The 26,915-nt window shown below is 39.1% G+C and overlaps 1 protein-coding gene and 1 long non-coding RNA gene across 5 annotated transcripts; one reads left to right on the top strand and one right to left on the bottom strand.

The window, feature by feature from the left end:
• Window positions 1-1,756: 1,756 nt before the first annotated feature.
• Window positions 1,757-18,747, bottom strand: LOC138067629 (uncharacterized). Its single transcript, XR_011141871.1, has 3 exons — window positions 18,620-18,747; window positions 14,495-14,605; window positions 1,757-6,654 (listed from the first exon to the last, which is right to left on the bottom strand). It is a non-coding gene; the product is annotated as an uncharacterized lncRNA (long non-coding RNA).
• A 44-nt stretch (window positions 18,748-18,791) lies between these two features.
• LOC104143392 (asparagine synthetase domain-containing protein 1) lies at window positions 18,792-26,510 on the top strand. Of its 4 annotated transcripts, XM_068948328.1 has the most exons (5): window positions 18,912-18,997; window positions 19,733-19,786; window positions 21,630-23,201; window positions 24,844-25,025; window positions 26,182-26,510. In XM_068948328.1, the coding sequence occupies exons 3-5, from the start codon at window positions 21,723-21,725 to the stop codon at window positions 26,441-26,443; spliced, it is 1,923 nt and encodes a 640-aa protein (XP_068804429.1). In that variant the 5' UTR covers window positions 18,912-18,997; window positions 19,733-19,786; window positions 21,630-21,722; the 3' UTR covers window positions 26,444-26,510. The 4 variants fall into 4 exon arrangements, with proteins under 4 accessions (XP_068804431.1, XP_068804429.1, XP_068804430.1 ...); XM_068948330.1 differs by lacking the exons at window positions 24,844-25,025; window positions 26,182-26,510 and adding an exon at window positions 20,644-20,719 and having other exon boundaries at window positions 18,792-18,997; window positions 21,630-21,857; XM_068948329.1 differs by lacking the exons at window positions 18,912-18,997; window positions 19,733-19,786 and adding an exon at window positions 20,644-20,719 and having other exon boundaries at window positions 24,844-24,954.
• The last annotated feature ends 405 nt before the right edge of the window (window positions 26,511-26,915 follow it).

The following is a 26,915-nucleotide window of genomic DNA, read 5'->3' as shown; positions in this document are numbered from 1 at the left end:
AAAAGTGCTAAAACTCAGCTGAGCTTCTCCTTCAGTGATACCGGAAAGGTTCCTTTGGAGCAGAGTTGACTGATGCTAAGCACTTTTAAAAATCCCAGTGGAAACAGTGGGCAGGTTGCAAGATGCACATGTCATGATTTGTTTTTTGGGAGGAAAAGTCACACTGTTAACACCTAAAACATATTGTTTGCACGCTGTCCGCAGTACGGAGTGCTCCTCAGAACACAAAGCAGTTGGACAAAACTAAGGACCCAGTCTACTGCTATATTTATCCTAAGCTCCTTGGTTAGTAATACTAGATACCTGGTAATTCCACCTCCATTACATATATAATAGCTAACAGTACTAAATGTGTCACATTATAAATTGCAGACTATAGCTAATATCCAGTGTGTCTAACGTTAGTACAGTTCTCCTAAGGAAAGAAGTTCCTCATAAACTCAGTGAGGAGGTGCTGAAGCTTAAACTGACACCACCTTCCTTGAAGACCTTCAAAGCCTTCTCTCCACCGAGGATAAGTAATGAAGGCACTTTCTTCGGCAGGATTACTTCACCGGATGCCCAAATTAGGTAAACTGGATTATACTGCACATCTTCCCCAATGCATTTGTTATCTGCTTTCTGATGTGACACAGTTTTGTTGGCCTAATCGTACTACAATTGTGCAACGAAGTTCAGCAGTAACTGTCCAGTAGTACAGCAAAGGAGCAAGGAATGCATACCTACTGAAGGGAGGGAGAAGAGAGGAAGTGGAGTTAGTGAATAAAGGTAAAATCTGACATGGAAGCTGTGATTCGTTTCTTGTAGTTGTTACAGAAAACCTGAGCATTAAAGAGAGGCTAGAGTAAGAGGACGGAAGTGGCCTGACTAACCAGGTAAAAAAAGTTATTCTATGGGAAACAAGAGTGATAAAAGCATGAAAAGTGAGAAAACAGGTTAACTGATCACATACAGTACTATTATCAAAATGAAATGGGTAAGGAAATTAACTTCAGTAGCGAAGCACACTTTTGGAAATAACAAAAGACTTCCTGCAAATACAACAAATATATTACATTCTGTCCTTACCCCTCTGCTCCCCATTATAACTCTGTGGAAATTAAATAGATATTCTGTTGCAGCCTTGGAGAGAACTGATCAGCAGTCTTTGAGTGGAGTCTGGGGCAGATCAGTGGATGTGGGATTTAGGCAGCATCCCACACAGATGCAGGTGATGTGGTGATGGGGTGATGTGACTGGAAAGAAGGGCAAGCAACGCAACGAGGATGCTGCAGGTAAATATCAGGCCGGATTGTGCCGGGTTTTATGGGCTCTGTGAGATGCTAGACACCTGCAAGCTTTCCTTGAACTCACAGATTCAGATAATAGGAAAATTCAGGTTGGAAGGAACCTCAAGAGGTGTCTTGTCAAACTTCCTGCTCAAAGTAGGATCAGCTATGAGATCTGACCAGGTTACTCAGTTTTATCCAGTCTGGTCTTGAAAATCTCCAAGGATGGAAACTGCACAGCCTCCCTGTACAACTTGTTCCACTGCTTGACTGTCCTCATCTGCGTCGTCTTTTATCTCATCTGAGATATGAATCAATGCTTCCAGTTGTCAAACATCTCCTGTATCTGCTCCTCCATCGTTCTCATTCATATTGGCAGCCTGTGATTGCTTTTACCCTGCTAATGAGACATAACTAGCTGAAATTATTTTTTTGCAGAGTTCACATAGTATAAGCTGTAGCAATGTGATCAGAACCAAAGAGAAGCAAACTCGTATAAACTTAAAAAAAACCCCTTTGTTTATCAGATTGTAAAGCACTGCTACTGCCAACGCTATGAACACTATTGCAGGGACCATATTTAAATTTCACAGACTAAAGGGCACTAGTGGAGTAATCTTATGAGCTCCCACCTAGCTCCAGTACAAGTTGAAAATATTTCCACTGCCTTCAGAACTAAGACTGCAGTCCCCAAGGATATTTTATGGCAAGAAGAGAAGCAGCTATGCAAGCATTCCTGCCAAAATAATCAACAAACCAGTAACTAACAGCAACTGGAATAAGTGGTTGTTTATTTTGCACGCCGAGAATTGCAGGGAGTTAAAGTGAGAGCAACAGCCATGGAAGAACTATTTAGGGAAAGGATGCAAGTTAGCAAAGGATGGCAAGATACTCCATGATACAGATTTCTATATGTTCCTGAAGTATGCATATGTACCTTCTGAGACAGGGGCCAGAATGCTTATCACCTCACAGAATTAAAAATCAACGATGTCATGTGTCCCAGAGAAAATAATAAATGTTTTTCTCACACCCATGCAGTAAGGTGTGGCAGCCTCGTCTTTCGTCAAATCTGTATTTGCAGGAAAGCAGTTTCACGGATACAGCTTCTGCATAGTAAAAGCCTTTCATGATAAACACTCTAAACCTAGCTGGGTAATCCAGGAAATTCCCTCAAATTAATGATCCTTGCTGCCTGGAGATGGCTTTTATGGATAAACCTTTAGAGACTGCAGTCTGCTCAAGGACAGAATTATTTCTCCAATCTTATCTCCTCAGGCAAAATGCAAAATTTTCAATCAGGATGTTGCAGCTGTTCCACTGTGCACAGCAGTACAATGCAATAATTTAGGCCAGGAAATGGAGATTACTTCATACCAATGCAGAGCTGGATGATGATTTTTACAACTTCTCAGAAGTGAAGTTTTATTTCACAATAAAACAATAAGTAAATAAATACTTGAAGCAATAGGACCAAAGTCAAGCAGGAAGTCTTGACATCTTTAAAATAGGAAGGACTGAACACAGTTTAACATAAAATGACAGTAACACAAGGAACAAACAAAAATATTCTCATCCTAGTCAACTTGGCCATTAAGTTTACTAGAAATATTTAGCCCACTATTGAATCATACACAGGCTACCCCATAAGCAATAAGAATGGTTTGATTCAAATATATACTACATTCTTTTTGATGAGAAACAAGCCATTAAGAATTATAGAATGAAATGCTGCTGAATCGTTTCTCTATACCTGAGGGAAGTACTATTTCAAGACAACTGCCATCTATTTTGTTAATCAGAAATTGAGAGATGTGATAAACCTTTGCTAATAGATCTATTTACTGTCTGCAGCTGTATAATAAGGTCTTATTTTTAAGGATGAACTAGTTAGAAACTCTTTAAAAATGGACGATACTAATGCCTAAGCAGAATTCCCTTTTAATGTCTCTCTTAGTAAAAACTGTAGCAAATGCTTCAGGGAAAAGGAATAATAAAAAAAAATTCCGATGTTCAAATGCAAAGAACTTCAGTTGAATCTAGTTATTTTTAATTAATTGTTCTAATTAGCATACTAAAAAACTCAAAACTGAAGATGATAGCCAAAGGTTAGCATTGCCAACTGCCTGCCTTTTCATACAAAAAGACAAGTCAGGTTACAGTGGCATTTGTGAAATTGTTTTACTTCTATTACTTGACAGCCAGCAGCAGTTAGATACAGCACAAGACACTGTGTAGGGCTGTCATGGTCTGTTCCGTTTTGTTGTTGTTGCTAACTTCCTAAAAGGAACATTTGATACTGCAGCACAAGATCTTTCACATTTGATCCAAGTATCTGACATTCTGGCTTCTGCTCTGACCAACAGTCAGTACTATAGAAGCAGACAGAAGATTTCAGTAGGGCCAGATGTGCAATTCAGTGTTGTATTTGCACACATCTGCAGCAAAGGAGACGTTAGGGCTTAAAACAATTCCTTCCTGACACCTGCAAGTGATGTGCTTCTACTCTGAAGGATGAGATTTGGTTCCCCTTATTCTACTGTACACTATGACAAAAAAATGTTAGTGTTCATAAAATTAGAGTCTATTTAAAAAGAAAAAAAAGCAGCATTTTTAAACTGACACTTTCTGTGACATTACATTTCACCCACTAACTGTGTGCAACGTAAATATGCACTTTTTCATACATCTCCACCATTCATTGGTCCTTTTTCTGTTATAAGATTAAATTAAAAACGGGCAATGATTGTTATAATTTTGGATGCCTCAATTATTTTTCCAGTTCTCACTAATACAAATTTAAATAAATTCTGTCACATATCAACCACATAGTACGAATGAGGTGTTAGACCAGAAACATAATTAATGGAAACACTGTTAGCAATTATCTTGCCAGTTATCCAGCAAGTATTTCCTCACTGCTGTTCTATGTAGTGCCAGATATTTATGCAGAGCAAATGGCAAAACCTTCTAGTAGAAGCTCTGCTGGGAAGAGCCTGAACACTACAAATCCTCTCCCTCCACTACCCCCTCAATCACTTTCCTATCTACACACAAGTACAGAAAATCTTTACTATCAATACCCTTAGTTTTCTCCTCAGCATCAAAATATGAAACGCTCTCACAGCTTTGCAAGGGCTAGAAGCCAAACCATCCACTATTGTCAAATCTTCAGCTTTCTTCATCAGCAACTGTGTGATGCAGTCATGTGCTCTACCTAGTCAAACTAAAAGTACATTCAGTTTTGAAAATTTAAAAGCAGCTTAAATAAAATAGAACGCATTTTCAACATCAATAGTAAGAAACGCTACTGGCAGAATTACTAGAATATATAGGGTGATTATTATCTAACACGGAATGCGTGTGTACATATATACAGTCTTGCATTGCTATACTCACACAAACACTCACACACTTATCTGCACAGAAATGAGACATACATTTTCAGAAGTTTCATTAAACCTAATGGGAATCCTTCAGCAGTGAGGCTTTCAAGACTGTGTGCCTTTTATTCCCAATATAAAGGACACATTCACCCAAATATTTTTTTACTAGCTAATTCTTGCTCATCTGACTTTTGTAATCAACAGCTGTGTGATTCAAATTGCTTACAGGAGAAAGGCAGCAGATTTGAGGACTTCTATTCATTTAAGCAAATGGGATGCAGATCATAAATCCAACTTCATAGATAAATATTACTTTATAAGATGATAATGACTTTTGCTACATTTAAAAATATCAAATGTGATTGCAAATTAAAAATAAATCCATTTTCCCACCACCTGAAAACAAAAAATCTTTTTATTTTAAAATTTCTGGTATGAATGAAATTGTCCAGTAGTCTACTAACATTGAGCTTTTGATAGCTAGCTCTTCATAACTAGCAATCTAAAACATCAAGATTGCAAATGGTCCTCTGCCAAATCAAACTTAATGAATCTGGCAGTTGTTTTTCTAGTTTGAATTAAATTAGCTGAAACCATTTGTACATCCGCCTTCACTCCTTTCAAAAAAGTCAAGAAAACATCTGTGATTTCAATTTTTGATTAGAGTCTGAAATATTTCTCTGGTAGGAGTTGTCCAAACTTTGTGCATAAGCAAACTGAAGTCAGTGGATCTGGCCCACAGTTGACAACATGAAAATAGTGCAATAAGATAAAAAACTACATCATCAGTATATAACCTAAAATGTCAAAATTTAAATGGCTTAATTTTAGATCTGAATTGCTCGGTAAGAGTATGTTGAACAATAACAAATTGATTTCTGAAACTAAATAATCAAAATCAGCTTCTCTGTGTTCCCCTCTCCAAATGCAATTCCTATAAATTGAAAACTTCTAATAAGTTATTTTGAGTGCCTTGACTGTGTGTGCCCCAATTAAGCCTGGGTTTCAGAAAGATCCATTATGTCCACTGGCACACTGATCCTATCCTCTGCACATATTGATTCCTACATAAGGATTTGAGTCTAGGATAATACTGTCTTCTGTGAAAGCTATTTATCTTGTCCTTCCTCTTTAAGTCCCTAGTGATCCAAGCAAATTCCTGAGACAGGACATCCATCTCAGTAATATTAAACTCATATTGCCTGCAATAAGATATTACACCAAAATTTTCGGGTCGCAAAACCATGTTCCTTTTCAAATGCAGACATTAACAACTCTGTGAGACTCCAGAAAGTGTTAATTCTGGTGTTCTGGGCAAATTCTAATTTAGAAGATGACATTTGTTTGCCTAAATTATCCTTATGTTTGCTTGTTTTTTCTTTCCAAAGAAAAAGCCTGTATGTGTATTAAAATGTGAGATATAAAATATCCAGCCATTTTTATGAAAGTAGTGAAGATGAAAGAATATGCTGATCAGAGGTTCTTGATGCTTATTTGTGAGACATGAAAATCTAAGTAAATCCAGTTCCAGCAAGCCTGGAAATCTAGCTTAAGCATGTCTCCTCCAGAAGTTACATGAAGAAATTCCAGCTCTGGAAAGCCAAACAGCAGTCATGCAAAGCTGTATTTTACTCTCCACAGCGTTAGCTCTTCTATTACAAAAATAAAGGTACAGTACTAAAAGAGGAAGCATGCAGTGTGCAGGAGTCTTTCTAAGCATGTGATTCAAAACACACATGGCAAAGTCTCCTGGCAACGCTCAGTGTAAAGATACAGTAAACAAGTAAGTGCAAGTTACATGCACAATAACTGAATGTGACAGTCCTCATTTCTCATCCTAAAATGTTTTAAATGTTTCTGTGTACTGTTAAGAAGCTGTTGCACTCCAGTCCAGAAGTGATTACATGTCAGTAGCAGATGATCCGTGTATTTAATGGACTTACTTAATGGAAGATTGAAAAGAGATGTTGCTTAAATGCTTCAGAGAAAAACTAAGTAACCTGGAAAAAAAAGAAAAAATAATAAAGATCTTTGGATACTTAAAAGGATCATGATATCCTTCTAGCAAACGTCTTTTTTTTATCAGATAATTTAATGTAATTTCGACACTAGCTGTTTACTAATCAAGGAAATCTGATAGTTGCAAGGTCAGGGTACTTCCTTTCTGTTTATTTTAAAGAGAAGACTTCAGAAAGTATTTGTCAAACCTGTCTGTTCAGCTAGTTAATTGTGTTGAATGCAATATAACTTCTTGAATAATTGTGACAAACTTTTCACTTCAAGTCTGCTTGCCAACAAGCCAGGCACAGCCTATAACACTGCTATTTAGGGTCTTGGGTGTGTTTGCTTTTCACTGGGCAGGATACCTCAACAATCCTTGGAGGCTGACTGTCATTCCAAGTTTCAGACAGAGAGCTTTTTCTTTTGGGATGTCAACATCTTAACCTTACTCTCTCCCTTTAAATTTAGATTTGTTATTTGAGTTTTGAACACCATTAATAAGAGGATTTTGACCTGATCTGCAGACTCCAAAATACGAAGCTTGAAAAGGAAGCAGCGCTGTTTTGTGCAATTCACATGGCAAGAGACCAAGCACTGCTGATTTATAACCCTGCCTTTGACATGAACAGCGAGAATAAGGCAAATCGATATATCACAGTCCACTGTTTAGCCTATGTTGTGTGGGCAAATTAAAATTGTCCCCAGTGACCATTTGGAGGCTTCATTATTTGCCATTATTTACTGCATATTTAAATATCATCACTGCACACACGTTACTAGAATCTGTAAAGAGGTTACTCCAACAGAACCTCTTTTCCAGATTGTTACTAGGGGAAAACGTGGCTTTCTTTTTACCATTGCTCTGTTGATAGAAAATCGTAGTTCTCCTAGTCTAGTAAGTTAAAAGAAGCAAAGAAACATTTGTTCATGAACAATTCATCCCAAAAGATTACCTCTCCACCCATACGACTAAGAAACAAGTTCCCAAGAGATTTTGTTACACACTGCGCTTTCATTTTGCACTCTGAGAAAGTACACACCTATCTCCTCCTTTGGAGGCAAACAACAACAACTGGCAAACAGTAGCAGACAAAACCATCCCACCTTGTTAAAGAAAGCAGTACAATTTCAAAAACCAAAGAACTTCTGCCACATAGATTACTTTTTACAGTGTGATCAGCACTTCAATTATTATTTTTTATTTATACCTCTTTCCTAGGCTTCAGTTATCAACTACAGCTGGAGACAGACTACATACAGAGCTAGATGGACCTTTGATCTAACTCAATACAGCCCCTTGCATGTTATCTTTTGTCCTAACCTACTTTTTTCATTGATTGTAGTGTAGCAGAAGTAGCAGAATTTTCACTGTACCAGTTTGGTCCTCTAATTCAGATATAAGTATACTGAAATAGTTTTATAACTCAGATAATATTATTGATTATTTTTGTTGCATAATAAGCAAGAATCATGTCCATAACATATATATGAAGTCCACACCAGAAAAATCTGCCACATTCCTCAAGTACCTCTTCATAGTTTCCTTATGAAGTACTGAAATTCATTATCTCCTTGATAATTAATTTTTAACATTTACTGAGAGCATAGAAACTAGCTGAGAAAGCTGAGAAGACGCAAAGAGAGTGAAAATCTTTTGAAAGAACTTTCATCCTTTTGGAATAATGGAATAATTCTAGGAATTTCTGTTACTCCATTACAATTCATTGTCATGCCTCTTTTTTGTTCTGGGCCAGAGAGACTAAAATGTAGTCATGTTTCTCATGTTGCTTGCAACTGTACCAAGAAAGGGAAGCTCCATAGTTTTGTTTCATTTGCTCGGCCACTACTAAACTTTCCTCATTTATGCCAATGTAAACTGAAACTGACATTACTGTTATCTTCAACCTATTGAGACTGTAGGCAGAATTTTGCAAAGGTTGTTTATTCTAACTTCAGTATTGTTATTTCTGACTTCCACTGCTAATTAAGGTCACTATTTCTGAATATCTCTGTCTAGTTACACTGACACTGTCATTACTCTCATGTTCTTTTTTAAAAGTTTGTTTCAACAGTACTAACTGAACTCACAGTGTGTGAAGGCTGAGATTTTAACTTACAGGTATCCAGTGTTAGGCTTTTTTTCTCCAGACACCTACATTAATGTCTTGATTTCAGAAATGCTAAACATGATTATCTTTCATTAAAGTAATCATGTTCACTGCTGTAAAACTGTATGATTTGCCTAGGAGACCTCTAGCCCATATGCTAATGTATCTCATCTTCTTTGTTAGGTTGTTTGTTACCTAGTGTTACGACTCTGAGCCATGGTCAATGTTTTACTAAATATCCACCAGCTAAAGGATATGCCAGGAATTATGTAACAACGCCTCTCCCTTCTTTGTGGTTATCCTTGCTCCCAAATTATGAACTATCATATTCAAAAATCAGTACTGTGAATACTAGGAAGTCAGCCAATGTTGCTGCATGTCAAGTAACTATATCATCTATAGATTATGCTAACTATAAGCATTTAAAGCCTATCAATATTTACACTGCTAGTTTCTTAGCTTCTGGTGGTTCTGGCCTGGATGAGAAGGAAACATGTTAGAGTGCTGTTATACTATTTAAAAGATGAGGCTCTTATACCTCACAGTAGTTGGAGCATTTTAGTACTGGTATGTCCTTCTTCCTTAATTCTAACAGATGTAATTACTCCAAAAGCTACGGTAACATAAGTGGGAAAGAGTGTAAGAGCAGTGACGATGTTTCACAGGAAGAACAGATAAATCTCAGCAGACAGTAAGATGACAATCATAGTAATGCATAGGACAAAGCAGCAATTTACGAGTGGTGCTTTTGCGGCTTTTCTTCAGGTTTTATGTCAATACAATAAATGACAGATGCTTTTGTCCTGTGCCATTCCAAAATAAATGTGTCATGACATCTGTTGTGCAAACTCTTCTGTCAGAGCTTACCTAGCTGGGTAATCTTTAGGCTGCTCCCCCATGATACCTTCATCAGAATATTTTCCTTCCTGCTATTGGAATGAAGTGTCTAGGTGCTGAACATGACTTGCCGAATATGATATTTTAAGAGAGTCAGCGTGAAAAGTATGATAAAATTCAAATAGATAAAAATTCACCATGCAGTATAGTGAACATTTCTGTAGTCAGTAGTTTTTTGACTGTGACTTCATAAAGCAAAAATAGCCTGATTTTAAACATGGAAATAGTAATTTAAACATGGAAATAGTATTGCTTATAGACTAAACATGTGAAGAAAAGTCAGGACCTGAAAGTTCTCTTCCTCACTCTGCCAACTCACACAACTTTGGCTTAGATTTCCTCTCTGTATTTACCTGTCTCAGTCAGGCATTTCGAGTTCCATGGAACAGGCGTGCATTTGGAGCGCTATGGAGGATCATATTAATCATAAAATGATGGTGACCAAGTATGACCCTCAAGACTGAAAATTCTAACAGCATTTGAGTTATTTGGTCCCAGAATGTTCTGCCATGTGTGCAGGCTGAGCTCGCACCAGAGCTTCAAATGGAAATAAAAAAAAGACTGGGGAGGACTAAGGCTGATTGGCAAATGGGAAGCCCTCACAAAGAATGAATTATAAAAAGTAAAGCTCAACAAACTGTGTGATGACCTAATGTGTCCTCTGCCAAATTAGAATTTGAAAACCTACGAATTTTCTTTCAAATCACTCCCTTCCCCACACCTGGAAAAACTAAATTTTCTCTCTTTGGTGTCCAAGGGGCATATTTGCTCAATAGCAAGCACTAAGTGCAAATATTTGTAACAGAGAAGAACAAAGGGACAGAAAGCACTTTAGAGTGTCAAATTTAATAAATCAATCTAGGCAAAATCCTAAGTCAACTGGGTGTCTTAGAACAGCCTTGCCTTCACTCTTGCTTCAGAGCTTTGCGAAGGTGTTAGCCATTTCCCCTTCTCTCCAACCTACTCAGAATTGTTCTCGTTTGCCCAGGCTCACGCTCCAGGCAAGTGCATTTTGTGTTGAAGGAACGTGCTTTATGGAACTGTAACCTATCTCAGCTGAAATGACTGAGGCCAATTCTAGGAGACCCACATTAAAATACCAAAAGTAAGCTGCTACTTCTGTACCTTCAGCACATCCTGCTCAGGCCAGCCTGCTCCTTCAAAGCAATCTAATCTCTCTGCTGCATCTTCAAGAAAATATCAGTATTACATAATATCTCAAACTGAGTACTTACGTCAGGGAGGCACTCCCAAAAGGAAACAGAAGCCAGCACATAATCATTTCTCTAATCTTCTCCAGGCTTCCTATCCCAACTTTGCACAAAATAGACTGCTGGTCAGGCTGACTCTTTTCTCAGAGTGTATTTGGTGCAGTTCTCTTCTCCTTTCATTACTAGACAGAAATTATCAGCAGTGATCTTATTTTGAACCAAGATGCCCCAGTCCAGGCCAGTGCAAATGAGGCATAGGTGCATCTGGCATTCACAAGCAGTTCTAAACTGCTCACACCCCTGCTTCTCAACAGCATCAGCAGAAGGGCTTCCTGCTTCCAGCCACCAGGCTTACGTCTTCCTTCCGTAAATAAAATTTTGCTGTTGTAGGGCTGCTAGACTTGATTTTTTAAGACGTCTGAACATCCATGGCTCAAAAGGTATACCTGGAAAGCTGATCCCGCATTCAAACTAGACAGTTACTGTAATAAGCCTGTGTACTCATTATTCAATGTTCATGACATTGTCAGTTGTATAAACCTTGTATACACGACAGAAAAGACAAACAAATGTTTTTGTTCTACCTTCTTAAGTACCACTACTATTCACATGAACTTCTCAACTCTCTTTTAAACTCAAACACAGTGCACAACAAGGTGTTCTGGTACTAAGGCAGGAAAGATTATGAGAACGAAAGGCCAAACTGTGTTCTCAGCTACAGTGGCACAGACCTGAAGAAAGGTCACTATACTCATTAGGGTTATTTCAATTTTACGCTGTAGAATGGAGAGAGGACTTGAAAAAGACTATTTTTAAACCTTCTGTTATTTAAACTGTCAGCCAAAAGACTATGCTTGTTTACAAACAAGCTGCTTGGCCCATTGCTCTCAGAGGTTTTAAGCAACTCAATTAGAATGCAAAAAGTATTGATAGGATTGATGCTAAGCAAATTCTCAGATATTTTCACAACAGCCTGAAAATCTTCCATGTAAAAGTGACGAAATTCTGCTTTTAATTAGAAAATTAAGAATTGTATGCATCTGACCTAGAAGTTTTGTGCAAAGGAGAAATTCTCTGACTGCTTTAAAAATAAAAATAAATATTGAAAAGAGTGACTGTACTGCAAGCCCATAAAAGTGCTTGGTGCTTTTTTTTTGTTTTTCAGCAGTAGGATTTTAAAGCAGAGTGATTAGAGGGTTTGTGCTGCTTCTTATGCAAGTGTTAATCCACATACTTAATCTAAGGAAACACACCACAACTTTACATAGATCCAGATACTCAGGTTGTGCAAACGAACCTAACTCCCTTCAAATTCCAATCTCTCAATCAGATTAACCGAATGATTACCAACGGGCAAAACTGATTGATTTCAGCAATTTTAATTTTTTTGGATTACCCTGGAATGAGTTAACAAATTATTAAAATATAGATTCAACAGAGAAATTAACATATAAATCATCATTATATCTAAGAATTTAATCTCACAGATTCTGAAGTAGCAAGGTCTGAATACAAAACAACCCACGATTTGAGTGGAAAATATTCCAAAAAGCATAAATGCAACCCCCTTCTGACCGTGTTCTCCTCCTTCTAGCCTTTTCTAGAGACCTCTTTCACCTGTTTTATACCCCAGGCTCCATTCTAACTTTGGCTAGCTCTGGACTACCCTAGACAGCCTGCAGGGTTTCAGCTGCTCTCTTGTGGCCAACATTAGAGCTGCAATTGTCCTGGTATTGTTCGCTTCCAAGGACATTCAAGAGTGCTTCTTTTGTTCAAGCACTACAAATTTCTTCAGATTACAGTTATTTACAATCAAATGCAGTAAATGATTTGAGTTCAAACTCCCAATCATGTTATCATGGCTTAGCGTGTTACCAAGCATCAGTTCAGACACAGAACTGAGTACATGTAGATTCTTAGTCCACAGTGAAGCACGGCAACTCAGCACAACTTAGCCCCAAAGGCAGCATCAGTGCTAACCTGTGCTAACCTCTCGCATCTGTAAAATCATCCGACATGAATGTACTGGCAATACCTTGAAAATGTGTGTTATTTTGTATATTTTTAAAGATCCTAGATGCTGAAAAGACGGGAACTTTGAAAGATTCCTAAATAGTACTTAGCATTTAATTAAAATTGTGTCCAGGCATTATACTTTATTTCCCTTGACTAAGTTTGTATCAACATTTCCCTTTTATTAAAAAACAAAAAATTCACAATGATATAGCATCCTAAAGTGCAGAAGTCAGAAAACTCATACATGCATAAAGCAGTACTTTGTCAGGAAATACCCTCAAATGAAATTAAATTTCATTTCTCTTGGCTACTTCCAAAGGCCGCTTTTTGGTGGATAAAATAATTACCTACAAACCCTTTGCTCAAGACTTTGCATGCCCGTGTCTCAGCTGAGTATTGCCTTTTCTCTTACACTTGTCTACCTGCTCTGAGAACTAACTAAACTTTGAAAAAACAGCTGAAAATTAACCTACCAAAAAAAGAAAATACTTGTATGCTAGAAATAGCTTAGAGCACCGGAGCTGGCACAAGAGAAGTGCACAAACATAAGAATGCATAGACTGATCTTAGCTCTATCACTGAACTACATTGCCCAGCTAATTGTCAGTCAGATCAGCTCCTACCTCACCACCTATCTCATGAAGACCAGTGTAAGGACATAGCAAACGGTGGGACTGCAGCAGACCTGAATACGGTTGATTTAAGACGTCATAGACCTGCACCTGAAACAAAAGGTGCAGATCTCTTCCCTTACTGAGTTTTAAACACAACTACTCTTATTATGGGTAAGAACGTGAGTAATTTCAGGTGCAATCATGTAGTAGGAACCCCTGCATTTTAAAGAAGACTTGTTAAAAGCACATTCCATATCTGCAGAAATATCTGTAATCCGTGGTAAGACCAGAACTTGAAAACAATGCCTGCATTCACTATTATGTTGTTAAAACCATTATCACCACTCTTAAGAACCAATAAGTGAAGCCTTCTCAGGAACACGGTGATGAATTATCGATTCATAAACATTAACTGTATTTATTACTGAACATGAAAAGGATCATCAGTAAGGAAATTATACTTTGACCACTGGGTTACTTGATCATCAGCCTTTGTGACATAGCAACAGCAAACAAATTACTGAGGCGGCAGAGTGCTGGGAGGCACTCAGAGTAAATGAATTCCTCCACAGAACATGAGTGACAAACTACAAAGTGCATTAATTAATAGCATCAAAACTGTTGTACATGATCCAGGTTATGTGTATTTCACACAGAATTTGAAGGACATGGCCCAGAAACCCTCCAACACCAATTTCAGTTAAACTCAGTGTGGGCTGCCAGGTTCATATAAGTACTGGTACACTACAGAGAAACCTGGATCACTTGCCTAAATTGGCTCACCGCACAGCCCCACAAGCAGCTATGCCGAAGCAAGGGCGGAGGCAGAAAAGTGTGTCTGAAGGTGGAGGAAAGAGCAAGACTGACCTTTTATGAATCTATATCCTCAGTTTCTTTTTCCATTGAAGGTAAACATAGTAATGCTAACAGTGTAATGTTTGCAATTTACTGTACTGTTAAATATTCTTAAACCCACATTGTCTTTTCTCATACCTCTAATAGGAGCCAGAATCCTCGTTCTCTGTATTCCACTGCCAAAAATTCCAACCAACTTCAGTAAGGCTGATAGACACCATCAAAACAAGGTGCAATCTTGCTCACAAGCTGAAAGAATTATCAAAATACATAACACCTATCATTATGTGAGCCACAAACCACAAAGCAGGAAAAGTCAACATTCTCACTTCACTTACTAAAGTAACAAACATTTCAGATAATTTATAAAAATTTGCACATTTACAGGAAATAGCAAAAGGACTCGTGGGATTTTATGAAATTTCTATACAACTGAGCTGTCCATAGCTGTTTGTAAGTTCCGAATGTCTCTTCTGAGTCTTTAGAATGAGGTACAATATTTAAAAAGAGATAAAGGGATAAACATGACACACACACAAAACTTGCAATGTTCCTACATCAGCATCCTTGATAACATCTTACCCAAATTCCCCATTGATACTCATCAATAAATACATGATATAATTTCCTTGAAAATCAGCACAATAACTCATGCTGACTTGAGTGCTAAGTGGTGTGTGTTACTTGCTTGAGTTGCCCAGTTAGGAATATAGGACTGGAAGAGGCTTCCTGCGATACTGAGTTCACTCAGCAGTTAGCTCAGGGATTAGAGTATACAATTCCTCTCATAACTAAATCAAATTCTATCTTAAAAGAAATAATTGTTTTGTTCTTCATTGGAGCTATAGGATGAAATGTTCAGAACCTTCTTGTCATTATAACTTGGCTCCTTTTTCCATTTCTTAGCCTAAATTTATGATAGTAAATCATGTTTATAGGATTTGTCCTTGTGCTATCATCCTACTGCTTGAACAACTCTCTTCTCCCCTGCCATATTTGTAAAGAAGGGGAGACAGATGCATCACTATGCTAAATATAGTAGCAGGGAAGAGACAGAGAAATATTATTACCATCATACTAAAGAGTAAACTACCTAATCTTGTTATCTGTAATATTATATAATTCCTGTCTCCTCTAGAACAGCTTTATGCAAATGGATGGTCTTACAAGGGAAAGCACTCATCTATTTTTTCCTCCCTATCTTGTCAATGTAAGCAGTTGCTTTACTTGCAGGAGAGACATTACCTCATCATGAATGAGAGGTGGGTTTTCAGACAGTCTGATTACTGAATTTAAATGAAAAATGTTTAGTCAACCCAGACTGAATTAAACTATTTCAGAGATATCGTAGGGAAATGATCACCATTTTAAAAATCACCTCTTTTCACATTACATAAAAATCCCCTGGAAGCAAAATATTGAGATACTTCTTTCCTAAAGCATTTTTTCTTGATTTATTTTTTTTTGCTCCTCAGTTCTTTCTTAATCAAAAAGTTTTCAGAGTGCCAATAGATGCTGAGCTGCTTGCAGCCCAACCTACTACAACATTTCAAGTAAATATCTTTATGATACGAACCTTACTTATGTTTCTGTTAGAAGTAATAAAAGAAACAATAACAAGGGATCACCAATAGCACACATTTCATTCGAAGTAACAGTAGCAGTGCCATAAAACTACAGAAACTGCAAATAAACTCATTATGTCCATCTTCCCATGCCAATTACATCATCACAGTGACTAAGCACTCATAAACTCATCAGTTCACTATTAAGATATTGCTCATTCAGAAGTATCCATGCTTTCATCTGTACTAGCTAAGTAACTAAAGCATCACTTAAGAAACAAGAGACAAGCTAAGCTTTTTCTGGCACGCATAACACCTTATGATAAAAATTCTGTGATTATCAGCTTTGATGTTGTATGAATCAGACTGGGATCCATCCTTCTCTCACAGCTCTTATTCCCTATGCTATGGTAACAGAAATGTAACAGAATAAGAAGTGTTTTGGTAACGAAGCACGAAAATACGACGGATAGTATTTGATGACCATATAATCTGACTCTTTCTCATATAAATTCTACAGTAGAAGTACATCCAGTTAGTCGAGTCATACATGCTTTCAGATGTGACAGCAGAATGAAGCCCCAAGTCTGTATTAACAGAATCATTTTTTTCTAATAAGTTGTGTGCTTCTATTAGCTGATACATTGCTCAGAAAAATATGCGCTCAGAAAATTCCTTTCCATTGAGGCACATTGCCAACATAACTATTTAATATTAAAATTTATTTCAACATCTTTGTTTCTTTTTGGTGGCAATACTGTTGCTGTGGCCCATTAACTGATCAGCAGCCTGACAAAATATAAGGTCAATGCATAAAGAACCTGCTAGGAAATTTTGCTTCTGATAACTTGTGTCTATTTTAGCAATTGCTTATCTAACCTGATGGGGCAGAAATTCCCCCAATACATACATGGGCTGCAGCTTAGTTATTCCTTCTCCTTAGATGCCTAATAACAGAATCTACTTGTTTTATGGGGTTCGTTCTCTCCATCGTAACATTGATTTTATTCTACACATTTGGGGATGTTAATATTCTTTCTCTTTCCTGGAATCTTTTCATATAACCTTGCAAGGTCAGGGGAGGTGGGAATGCAGCATGACAAGGCAAGCAGGGCAGCGGCCTTGTCAGCAAGGGCGCAGTCCCGCTGTACCTCGGCAAGGTGAGCAGGGCAGGCCCTGCGACAGTAACCCGGTTCAGCCAAGAGTCCGGTTCACCAGACAAGTCCGTGGTGATGAGGCAGGTCCAAGGTCAAATCAGGAAGTTGAGTCAGCAAGCCAGAGAAAGCAGAGAAAGGATCAGGTGCAGAGAAAGCAACAGGTCCAGATGCAGCCCAGCGATGGCCTGGTGAGCTACCTGCTGACAAGGCAGGTCTGGAGGTCATGCCAGTAAGTCGAGTCAGTGGGTCAGGGCTGGGGTACGTGGCATCACAACAACAGCTGAGGAGCGAGCCAAGCACCAGGTCCTCTGTTTAAAAGCAGATCCCACAAAGAAGGGCAGGGAGCCCCCAGGCTGGCTCTGAGCAGAGCCGCTCGCTGGGAGCAGGAGCCGCTGGAGCCTGCTCCAGCCTTGAGGTCAGCGGGGTTTCCCAAGTGGCCTTCTCTGTCAGGGAGCGGGCCTGGAGCACTCCCAGAGGAAGAGGAGTGTGCTCAGGGGCCTGACAGCAGAGTCCAACGACGTAATAATATACTACACATTAAATACGGTTGGATTGCTATCACTCGTGGCAGAAATTTGGCACAGATCCACTAAACCACCAGACAAGCTGTCCCCAACAATTCTTTGGACTCCAATAACCCTGACAATACAAGTAACTGACTGGCTCTCCTTCCTGTTCTGACTGTCAACAAAGCATGCCTTGAGGTCAGAAAGAGGTCGCCAGTGTCATAATTTAAATAGTGACTTGAGTTTTGTACAAGGTCAGCATATTGAACTTGCTGAACCGATTTACACTTGGAATCACTGCAATCAGAAAAAGTTTCCTTACGAGCACAAAGCTTCTAAACCACCCTATCTAAAATCATCCACGTGGTATTTCCTGTATGGGAAGCACTTCTCAGACCTCCATCTGCCACAGCATATCATGGCATCCCAAACTCCTATTGCACACTTACTGATTTTGTTTTCAGTACAAAGAAATATGAAGACAGGCAAAATGCATTTCACTGTACCAGACAACCCAGCTGTTCTCCACTCGCTTTTCTCCACACTCTTCACATAACATGGTTTTTAACAGCTTACTTCTTTGACTGTCATTAATGAACTACACCGACTGTAAACAAAGTATTTCCCTGTCTCCATTGACTCTGATGATCTTTGTCATACTTTTTTAGCCCAATCACTTAAGAATATTTTGAAATACTTAGTTTGAGTTGTCCCCAGTTCCTGGTTCTGCCTCTGGTTTAGCATCAGGATGAGACACTTTTGCCACTTCTCAGGCATTTATTTTGGGGATTAACTAGCAGCAGCAAAATAACGTTAAAAGGCTGTGCAGAAGTTAAAGCACTAGACCATTATTCTTAGTTACCGAACCAAGTCGTTAACCAAGAAAAGAAAAGGAGACCACTTCTTAGCCACTTCTAAAAGGACCTGCTAAATCCTGCTGCCGAACTCCAGGGCAAGGCTGCCACCAGCACACACGCTTTCCCACGGTTCCTGAGCAAAACTTTCCTCTCACGCTTTTTTTTTTCCTGCCCCCACCTTTTCGTGCTCCGCAGGGCCCATCTTTCCGCCAACGGCCGGGCCCCGCGGGGCGGGGGGGGGAGGAGGGGGAACGGCTGCGCCCGCCGCGCGCCCCCGCCGCGGCAGGTGCCCCGGTGGGCGGCCCCGCCCCGCGCGGCCCGCGCATGCTCGGTCGCCCCACGTGGGGGGCGGGGAGAGGCAAGCTGATTGGTGTTGGGCGCGGCCCCGCCGCGTGCACCTCCCCCGGTGCGGTGTGCGCATGCTCGGCGTCGTCGGCTGGGAGGGAGAGAAGGCGGCGGTGGCGGCCGTTGGGGGGGATGCGGGATGTCGGGGCGCGCGCCGCGGCCGGCGGAGGAGAGCGCGAAGCTGCGCCAGAAGGAGGAGCTGAGCCGGAGGGTGAGCTGCGGTGTGGGGCGGCGGCGGCTCCCTGAGGAGCCGGCCCTGCTCCGGCTGGCGGCGGGTGGGGGAAGCTGCCGCGGGCGTGCGGCCCTGCGGGCGCCTCCGCACCTCTCCGCGGCTGCGTGCGCCGAGCCGAGACGTCCTGGGCCGGGCGGCGGGGGGCTGGCGCCTTGCAAAGCCTCGAGCCTCGGTGGTGCCCTGCTTAGCAAGACAGAGGGCGAGTCCAGCCAGGAAACGGAGTGAAAACTCCTGTGATACTTTTTTCTTTATTAGTTGTTCGCAGGCTTTTTTTTTTTTTCCTTCTGGGGGAGGGGGAAGTGGTTTCTGACTGCAAATAGCTAGAGGTGGCAGTCTTGCTTCCTAGTAGTGGTTGCCTTGAGGGATGGCCAAAATACCACTCCATGCTGGATCACTCCTTTCTAAAGCAGTTATTTCATAATGCTTCACCAGCTCATAGCTGTGTTTGTATTTTAATAATTCAGAAGAGGTCTATGTGTGTAATTCAGTTGCTTGGCCCAAAGTGTTGTAGTGTCAGTTTGGAATATCAAGCAGTCTGGGGCATTTTTTTCATCCTTATGCCTGCTTTCACTTTCTTTTCATTAATTCGTTCAGAGAACCCCAACTACATATGTGTGTAGCTGCCTCAACATATGGTAAGGGGAATCCCACTGGGATTGTAACACAGTGGATTATTTTTAGTAACTAACTTGAAGTGCGTCTTTTGCCTTCTAGATTAAAGAGCAGAAAATTGTAGTTGATGAGCTTTCTAATTTGAAGAAGAACCGGGTAGGTATTTATAAATTTACTTTTGGTTATTTGCTTTTAGTGTCAGAGAAATAAGCATAGAGGCAAGAGGGGAAACAGAAAATTAGACCAGCAAATAAATTGTTCAAGTCTAGTTATTTCAGTAGACTAAAAATTGCCTGGTATAGATGTGGTCTGCTGTTCTCAAAATAACTTGCTCTCCAGATGATTTTATTATGTATGTGCCTGCAAAGTAACACAGTACAGTGCTTTTTTTCCCCTCTTAACCTGTTTTCTTTTTCCTTACCGTTTCCCCTTGTTTTGAATTTGTTTCCATATCTTCATTAAATATACAGTTACGGAGAAGGTAACAATAGTCTGTTCTATGTTTATAATAGAATATTGCAGCATATAACCCGTTGTTTTTTAATATGTTGTGTAAAGAATCAGCTCTTTCTGACATCTCATATCACGTGTTTTTAGCATGATGACTTTTAACATTAAGGAGCTGGTAGGTACTTGTAATTTAGAGCAGAATGAAGGACCATTTTTTGCTGCAAGGTTCACGATGTTTGCCTTTGTTTTATGTGAGAGGTTTGGGTTTTTCTTTGTTAAGATGTTTAAATTGGCCACAAGAATTCATAAAATTATCACATTTAATGTGTATACATTTTTAAATAGAATGTGTCCCTTCATATATGATAAGGGAAGCGCAGAGTAGAAATGCAACCATGAAGTGCTTTTGATGGTACGTTACAATGCTGCTGTAGGCAGTGCAGAGCCCCCTGTTCTGGCACAAAAGTGAAGGGTATCTCAACGGACCAAAGTCTGTTTCTGCTGTGGTATGGTCGTCCTAGTTTATTGTTTTGACTTAGTGCAGTTTTTTTTTTGTTTTACAGAAAGTTTATAGGCAGCAACCCAATAGCAACATATTCTTCCTTGTAGACCGAACAGAAACACTATCTCAATGCAAAAGTAAGTTCTGAGTGTGGAAGTTAATCAAATAGTTAACTATTTTAAAATTGTCGTTGTTCAGGACTTCAGAAGCATATTAAAATGAAAACTGATGACTGTACATTAAACACAAAGTAGACTTCAGACACATGCTTATTTTTCTGGATTGGATAAACATGAAAGCGATTCCACTTAATACATACATGTCGTAAAGCAGCAAGTGCTGAAGATACAGGAAGAGGAAGAATGTATGCCCTGTAGGGTTCGCTATCCTTGGTGCCCTTTAGGAAGCTGTATAGCACTTGATTCCTTGTAAAGAAAAGTAGACTGTCTAAAAATTGTGTGGGACGAGTAAGAAAATAATAAGCATCTAACCTGGAAACTAAGCTAGAAGTCTTTAGATCATTGAAAGAATGGATGTACAGGGTTGTGAAAACAGGAGAATGGAGGATAAAAGAAGAGAGTTGATGATTGAACAAAGATCAGAAAATAAAGTTGATACGTATAAATTTAGAAGTATAAACTTTTTTGCTTTCTGGAATGAGCAATTGTTAATTTTTTTCTTTTGATTAGAGCTATTTTTGCAGTTTGTAGTGTTGACATTTTAACTGATAGTTCATTTTTTTTAATTATTACAAATGTGTAAACTGTGCTGATTATTTAGGCAATAGCTAGCAATTCCCCGAGTTCTTGTATTTGTAGAGTGGTTTTCTGGGGGTGTGTGAAACTATAGTCTGTGTGTAATTCAAGAGGAATTGGCTACAGCAAACTATTTTTTGTGCTATATCGATATTATAGCAGTTCTGTTTCTTATCGTTTCTTGTCTTGATTGAACAAGTGACTGGAGTTGCTCATTTCTTAGATATCCTCTCAAACTTACCTAGTTTATGAAATTGATTATTCATTTATTTTTCTCTATTTTGTTACACAGATACGTTAGATGAATTGAAGAAGGCACATCAGGAGATAGAAAATTCAGAAAAGACCAAAATCAAGAAGTAGTCCATTTGAATTCAAATTAGCAATGTGTGGTATTTGTTGCGTTGTTACCTTGTCCAACCAGCATACTATTCATGATTTCTTTAACAAAGATGTGCTCTCCTGTCTTAGAAGAAGAGGACCAGACAGCAGTCAACAGTTAATAAAAACTGTATCTGATCTCTCTTATGAGTGTCTGTTTTCTGGTCACGTACTTCATTTGAGAGGATTGATGACTCCTCAGCCTCTGGAGGATGCCAATAACAATATTTTTCTTTGGAATGGAGAAATTTTCGATGGAGTTCATGTTGGATCTCTAGAGAATGACACTGAAATTATGTTTCATCGTCTTACCTTATGCAGTAGTGAAGTTGACATTTTGTCACTCTTTTCATCACTTCGGGGTCCATGGTCTTTTATTTATTATCAAGGATCTAGAGACTGTTTATGGTTTGGTAGGGATTATTTTGGTCGTCGTAGCTTGCTTTGGCAGTTCAGTAATGAGGCTGACAAGGCTGTCTGTCTCACATCCGTAAGCGTTTATTCTGAATGTGGTAAGGAATGGCAAGAAGTTCCAGCATCTGGAATTTTCAAAATTGATCTCAAAGCTTGTGCAACAACTAAATCTTTGTCTTTAACGTTATTTCCATGGAAATACAGCTGCACAGAGAAGACAGAAGAAATGTTCATTAATGTTCTGGATCAAATTTCAAAAGGTTTGCCAAACCACATACCTCTTGTGACAGATGAATCAAAACTGTGCCTGACAGCACCAGTTATTCCCTTGAATAAAACAATTGCTGACGCTTTGGGTGAACATCAATGCACTAATGTTAGCAACAATAACCACACAGTTTCTGTAGAAACCCTTCAAGCATTCCTTGCAGATGAACACAAGAAGAAATTAGTCCATCGACTTATTGATGTTTTAAGTGAAGCTGTGAAGAAACGGGTTTTAGCTCTGTTTAGAGTTAAAGATGGGAAAACAAGAGAAATTCCAAGCACGCCTACCAGTAAAGCACATGTCGCGGTGCTCTTCTCTGGAGGCATTGATTCTATGGTTATTGCAGCCCTTGCTGATCAACATGTTCCTTTGGAAGAACCAATTGATCTTCTCAATGTAGCTTTCAAGATTAAAGGGCAAAGTAAGCAAAAGCGTGCCTCTAAAAAACATATTGACCAGGAAATACAGCTTGATTTGCTTTCTTGTCAAGAAAACTATGAAGGTGTTGATGTTAAAACTGATGATCATTTGATTTGCTTTGATGTTCCTGACAGAATCACTGGCAGAGCAGGACTGAAAGAATTAAAAGCTATTAACCCTTTAAGAACCTGGAACTTTGTGGAAGTTAATGTTAGGCTAGAGGAATTGAAAAAATTGAGACAACAGCGCATTAGTCACTTGATCTATCCATTGGATACAGTCCTGGATGACAGCATTGGCTGTGCAGTTTGGTTTGCTTCCAGAGGGGAGGGTTTCCTTAGTAACCAAGGAGAACTCGAACCATATAAAAGTTCTGCAAAGGTATAAATCTTTTGTTCTCTCCCTTATGCTTGACTTGTGAATGCAAAGAGTTCTGTTTTGTTTCAGGAATCAGTAAGTGTATTTAACATTCGTAAGGCTCCTGAAATTCAGTGGGAGAACGCAGAATAGTTTTGTACTGATAATCTTTGTGTAACTTTGAGGTTAAAAATTGCATTCAGTTCATTTGTCATGTAACTTACATGGCTTTTCAATAAGTTTGAACAGGCAACAATATGACTAGAAAAAAAACCTGACGCCTGTCACTTTCGGTGTTATAACTCTACTAGTAATAACAGTAGTTTGGACTGCTATTCAGTCCAAACAGAGTAGGTTAGTAAATTTAGTGACATAAATTCTCATGAGTTATTAAGCAATATTGTTTTGTGCCAGCATCTCAAAGCTTGCAAATTACCAGCTTATTGTTTAAGCACATTATTTATGTGACAAAACTAGCCATCGCTAATGACAGACTGCTTCTTGGAAACTTTTATATTTACAATCATTGTGAAAGGTTGTTCAAACTACAAGGAGGAGCTCTTTCCTTTTTGTAACTTGTTTTTATATATTTAAAGTAAATAAGTCTTTTTAATAACTAGATGTTTTTCTCAGGAATTTGGTTCTTTCTTCTTACTTCCCTCATCCCTTCACAATCTCCTGATGGTTCATGCAGGGAAACATAAATTTAAGTTCAGGTGTTTGCAGTCCATTGCTGCCCTTGTTTTTTGAGGTTCTTTTATTTTTCTGCTGGTTACTGGAATTAAAAAAAAAAAAAAAACTTGGAGTAAAGCAGTAGCTTGCTTAAATAACATCACTGCAGAACACGGTTGAGGTAGGTGACTGATTTATTCAAAGCTGTATATCTCAGATTTGGAGGAAAAAAAGAAAATAGCTTGTCCAGAATATGTTGAAATGAGTCATGAGTTAGTAAGCCCTGAAGAGCCAGTGTCATTCTCCTCTCAATTACATGCTACTGTGCACAGGTAACTTTGTTTCATATATAAGTTGACCCCTAGCAGGTGTCAGAATAGTAATATGCACTTGACTGGTTATGTTAAGAATTCTAATTCTATAGTGAATTGCTGTTGACGGCATGATGATGGTCCAGGCGCATTAGTGTGTTTTCTCTTCGTGACACTTTATGCATCTGGCATGATTAGAAAGAACAATATGACACACTTTTGTTTAAGGTGATTATTTACCCAGTAGCTGCTAAATTAATAATAATCTCTGTGTATGTTCAGATAACTATTTAAAACATGACATGCAACATAATCTGTGATGATTAACGGTGCTTAATAGATTCTGATTATTGTAATAGCAAATACTATGGCGATGATGTTCTTCAAAGATACTGGTATATTTGTGACAGGTGTAACACTATCTCAACTTTCTTCCTTGCATGGGTAGAAATGATTGTACTTTTAGGCGTGATCATGAAACTACTTAAATCAAACTTTCCAGCAACTGGGAACTATTTCAGGCTCTGTAAATGTGTAAGGCGCATCCCATCATGCTAGTTAATATATAGAAAACATGTACATTAAAGTTATTCTCCTTACTAAGTTGTAGTTAACTACTTTAAATCTCCTAACTATTACTAGACTGCATGGATATTAAGAGCACTTCTATTCTGTTTTCTCAGGTTGTACTTACAGGAATTGGGGCAGATGAGCAGCTTGCTGGATATTCTCGACATCGTGTTTGCTTCAAAAAATATGGTTTAGAAGGTCTAAATAAAGAAATTGGAATGGAGGTAGATCGCATTTCTTCTAGAAATCTTGGTAGAGATGACAGGATTATTGGCGATCATGGAAAAGAAGCCAGGTAGTTTTGTTTTAATGTGAAGCAAAACTTTTAAATTCTGATTTTAACACTGAGAGAGAAAGTTCAATTGCAACTTGTATGCACTTTTTTGTCTTTAGATTCCAATTTAGCTGTGTTGCTATGTACTGCTGAAAAAGCAGAAGTCCTCTATAGTACTGTAGAAGAGTTCTGAAAGAAAATAGAGCAGCTTGAACGTTGCATTTCTATCTGGAAACTTCAAGAAGTAGCAACCATTGGATGTTGCATTAAGCAAAATCAAGGGTTTTTTTATCCTTTTAAGTTCAACAGTCCTTTGCACAACTCTTCAAAGTTCTTTGTGTGGTGACTTTGACTGGAAAAAACCAACTACTTAATCTAGCCTTTACAGAGGCTATGATACAACAGTATAGGAGGCACACATGCTTACTGAAGCAACAGCATGATCATTATCCACTGGCTTTCCCGGCCATTAAGTCAGAATAGTTAACCAATTTATCCTTGTTTACTTCCTCTCCACTAGCACCTACTTGCAAAAAAAAATCCTTATAGCTGTTGTCCAGTGGCAGAGGCCACTCAGATGCGTGAAGGTCCTTTCATAAGATCTTTGTGCCACAAAATGTTTTTCCAAATCTATTCTTTGTTAAACGGAAATTGTATGACTAAAATAGTTACAGTGGTGGACAGGCAGTGCTGCTAATCATTTTTGTGATTAGGTACAAATGTCTGGAGTTCTCTTACTCTAGAAAGTTGTCAGAATTTTTTGTCCAAAATTTTTGTTTCAAAGTTATGATGTAGCTTCATGTAGTGTTCTTAACATATAAAAGTTATTCTGAGAAATGTCATTTTAAAAATTATCTTGCTCTTGCTTGGTGTTTTCCAGTTTTCTGTCTTTTTTTGTATAGAACAAGCATCATAAATGCTGGTTTTCATTCTTTTCTTGAGTGCAGTTTTGAAAACTTGAAGGCTTCTGAGTTTAAAGGGGATATGGTATGTTCATCCTCCAAGACAGTGTATCTGTCTTGGAGACTTGCTGCAGTACTGCAGCACTAACGTTTACATCTTTAATTAGGAATGGACATGGGCTTTGAAGTCCTTGCCTGGGATGGAGGAGAAAGACCAAGATAGTTTGTATCAAGTTTTTAAAAGGTCTTTTCCCCTGTATGTATCTCTTCTTTAGGTTTCCTTTTCTTGATGAAGATGTTGTTTCATTCCTCAATTCTCTGCCTATCTCAGAAAAAGCAGATTTGACTTTACCTCGAGGAATTGGTGAGAAATTGATTCTGCGCCTTGCAGCTGTGGAGTTGGGCCTAACAGCCTCGGCCGTTCTGCCAAAGAGGGCTGTACAATTTGGATGTCGCATTGCGAAACTGGAGAGCAACAGTGAAAAAGCCTCTGATACATGCAGCAGACTAAAGTTACTTTCAGTAGATGAAGTATAAAGCTACATCTTGAGAAAGTGCTATTATCCTATATGCAAATTCAGTAAACCTTGGGGTTGTTTTAGAATATTTGGTCTGTTTTTTTCTTCTTCGCACACTAGTATATTATTATGATCCTGCAGCCAGGAGGGCTGGAGGTTTGGGGAGTGGGAGGAAGTGCAGCAAGTGGGGAAGCCGGTGGTGGGTGGTGTTGCCAGGGTGCTGCCAGGGCATCTCTGTTGCTGTGGAGCAGGCTGGGTGAGTGGGCGCTGAAGGTCAGAGCCGCTGTCGTGGGGGCCTGCAAGCCTGCTGCCTCTTGAGGTCACCCACAGGCCTTGCGCTTGGGTTCAGCTACCTGAGTAGCAGCTGCTCCGGGTGCTGGTGCTGAGGCAGGGGGAGCCTGGGCCAAGGGGAAGCTCCTCCTGGGTTCTCCCTCCCCAGGGAGGGCTTGCTGGACTTGCTGCTGCCCCTTTAGCTTTAGCTCTGCTTAGTC

This window comes from Struthio camelus, chromosome 6 (assembly GCF_040807025.1).
Source record: "Struthio camelus isolate bStrCam1 chromosome 6, bStrCam1.hap1, whole genome shotgun sequence".
NCBI lineage: Eukaryota > Metazoa > Chordata > Aves > Struthioniformes > Struthionidae > Struthio > Struthio camelus.
The sequence above is the reverse complement of the archived record's forward strand: the minus strand, read 5'-3'. Positions and strand labels throughout refer to the sequence as shown.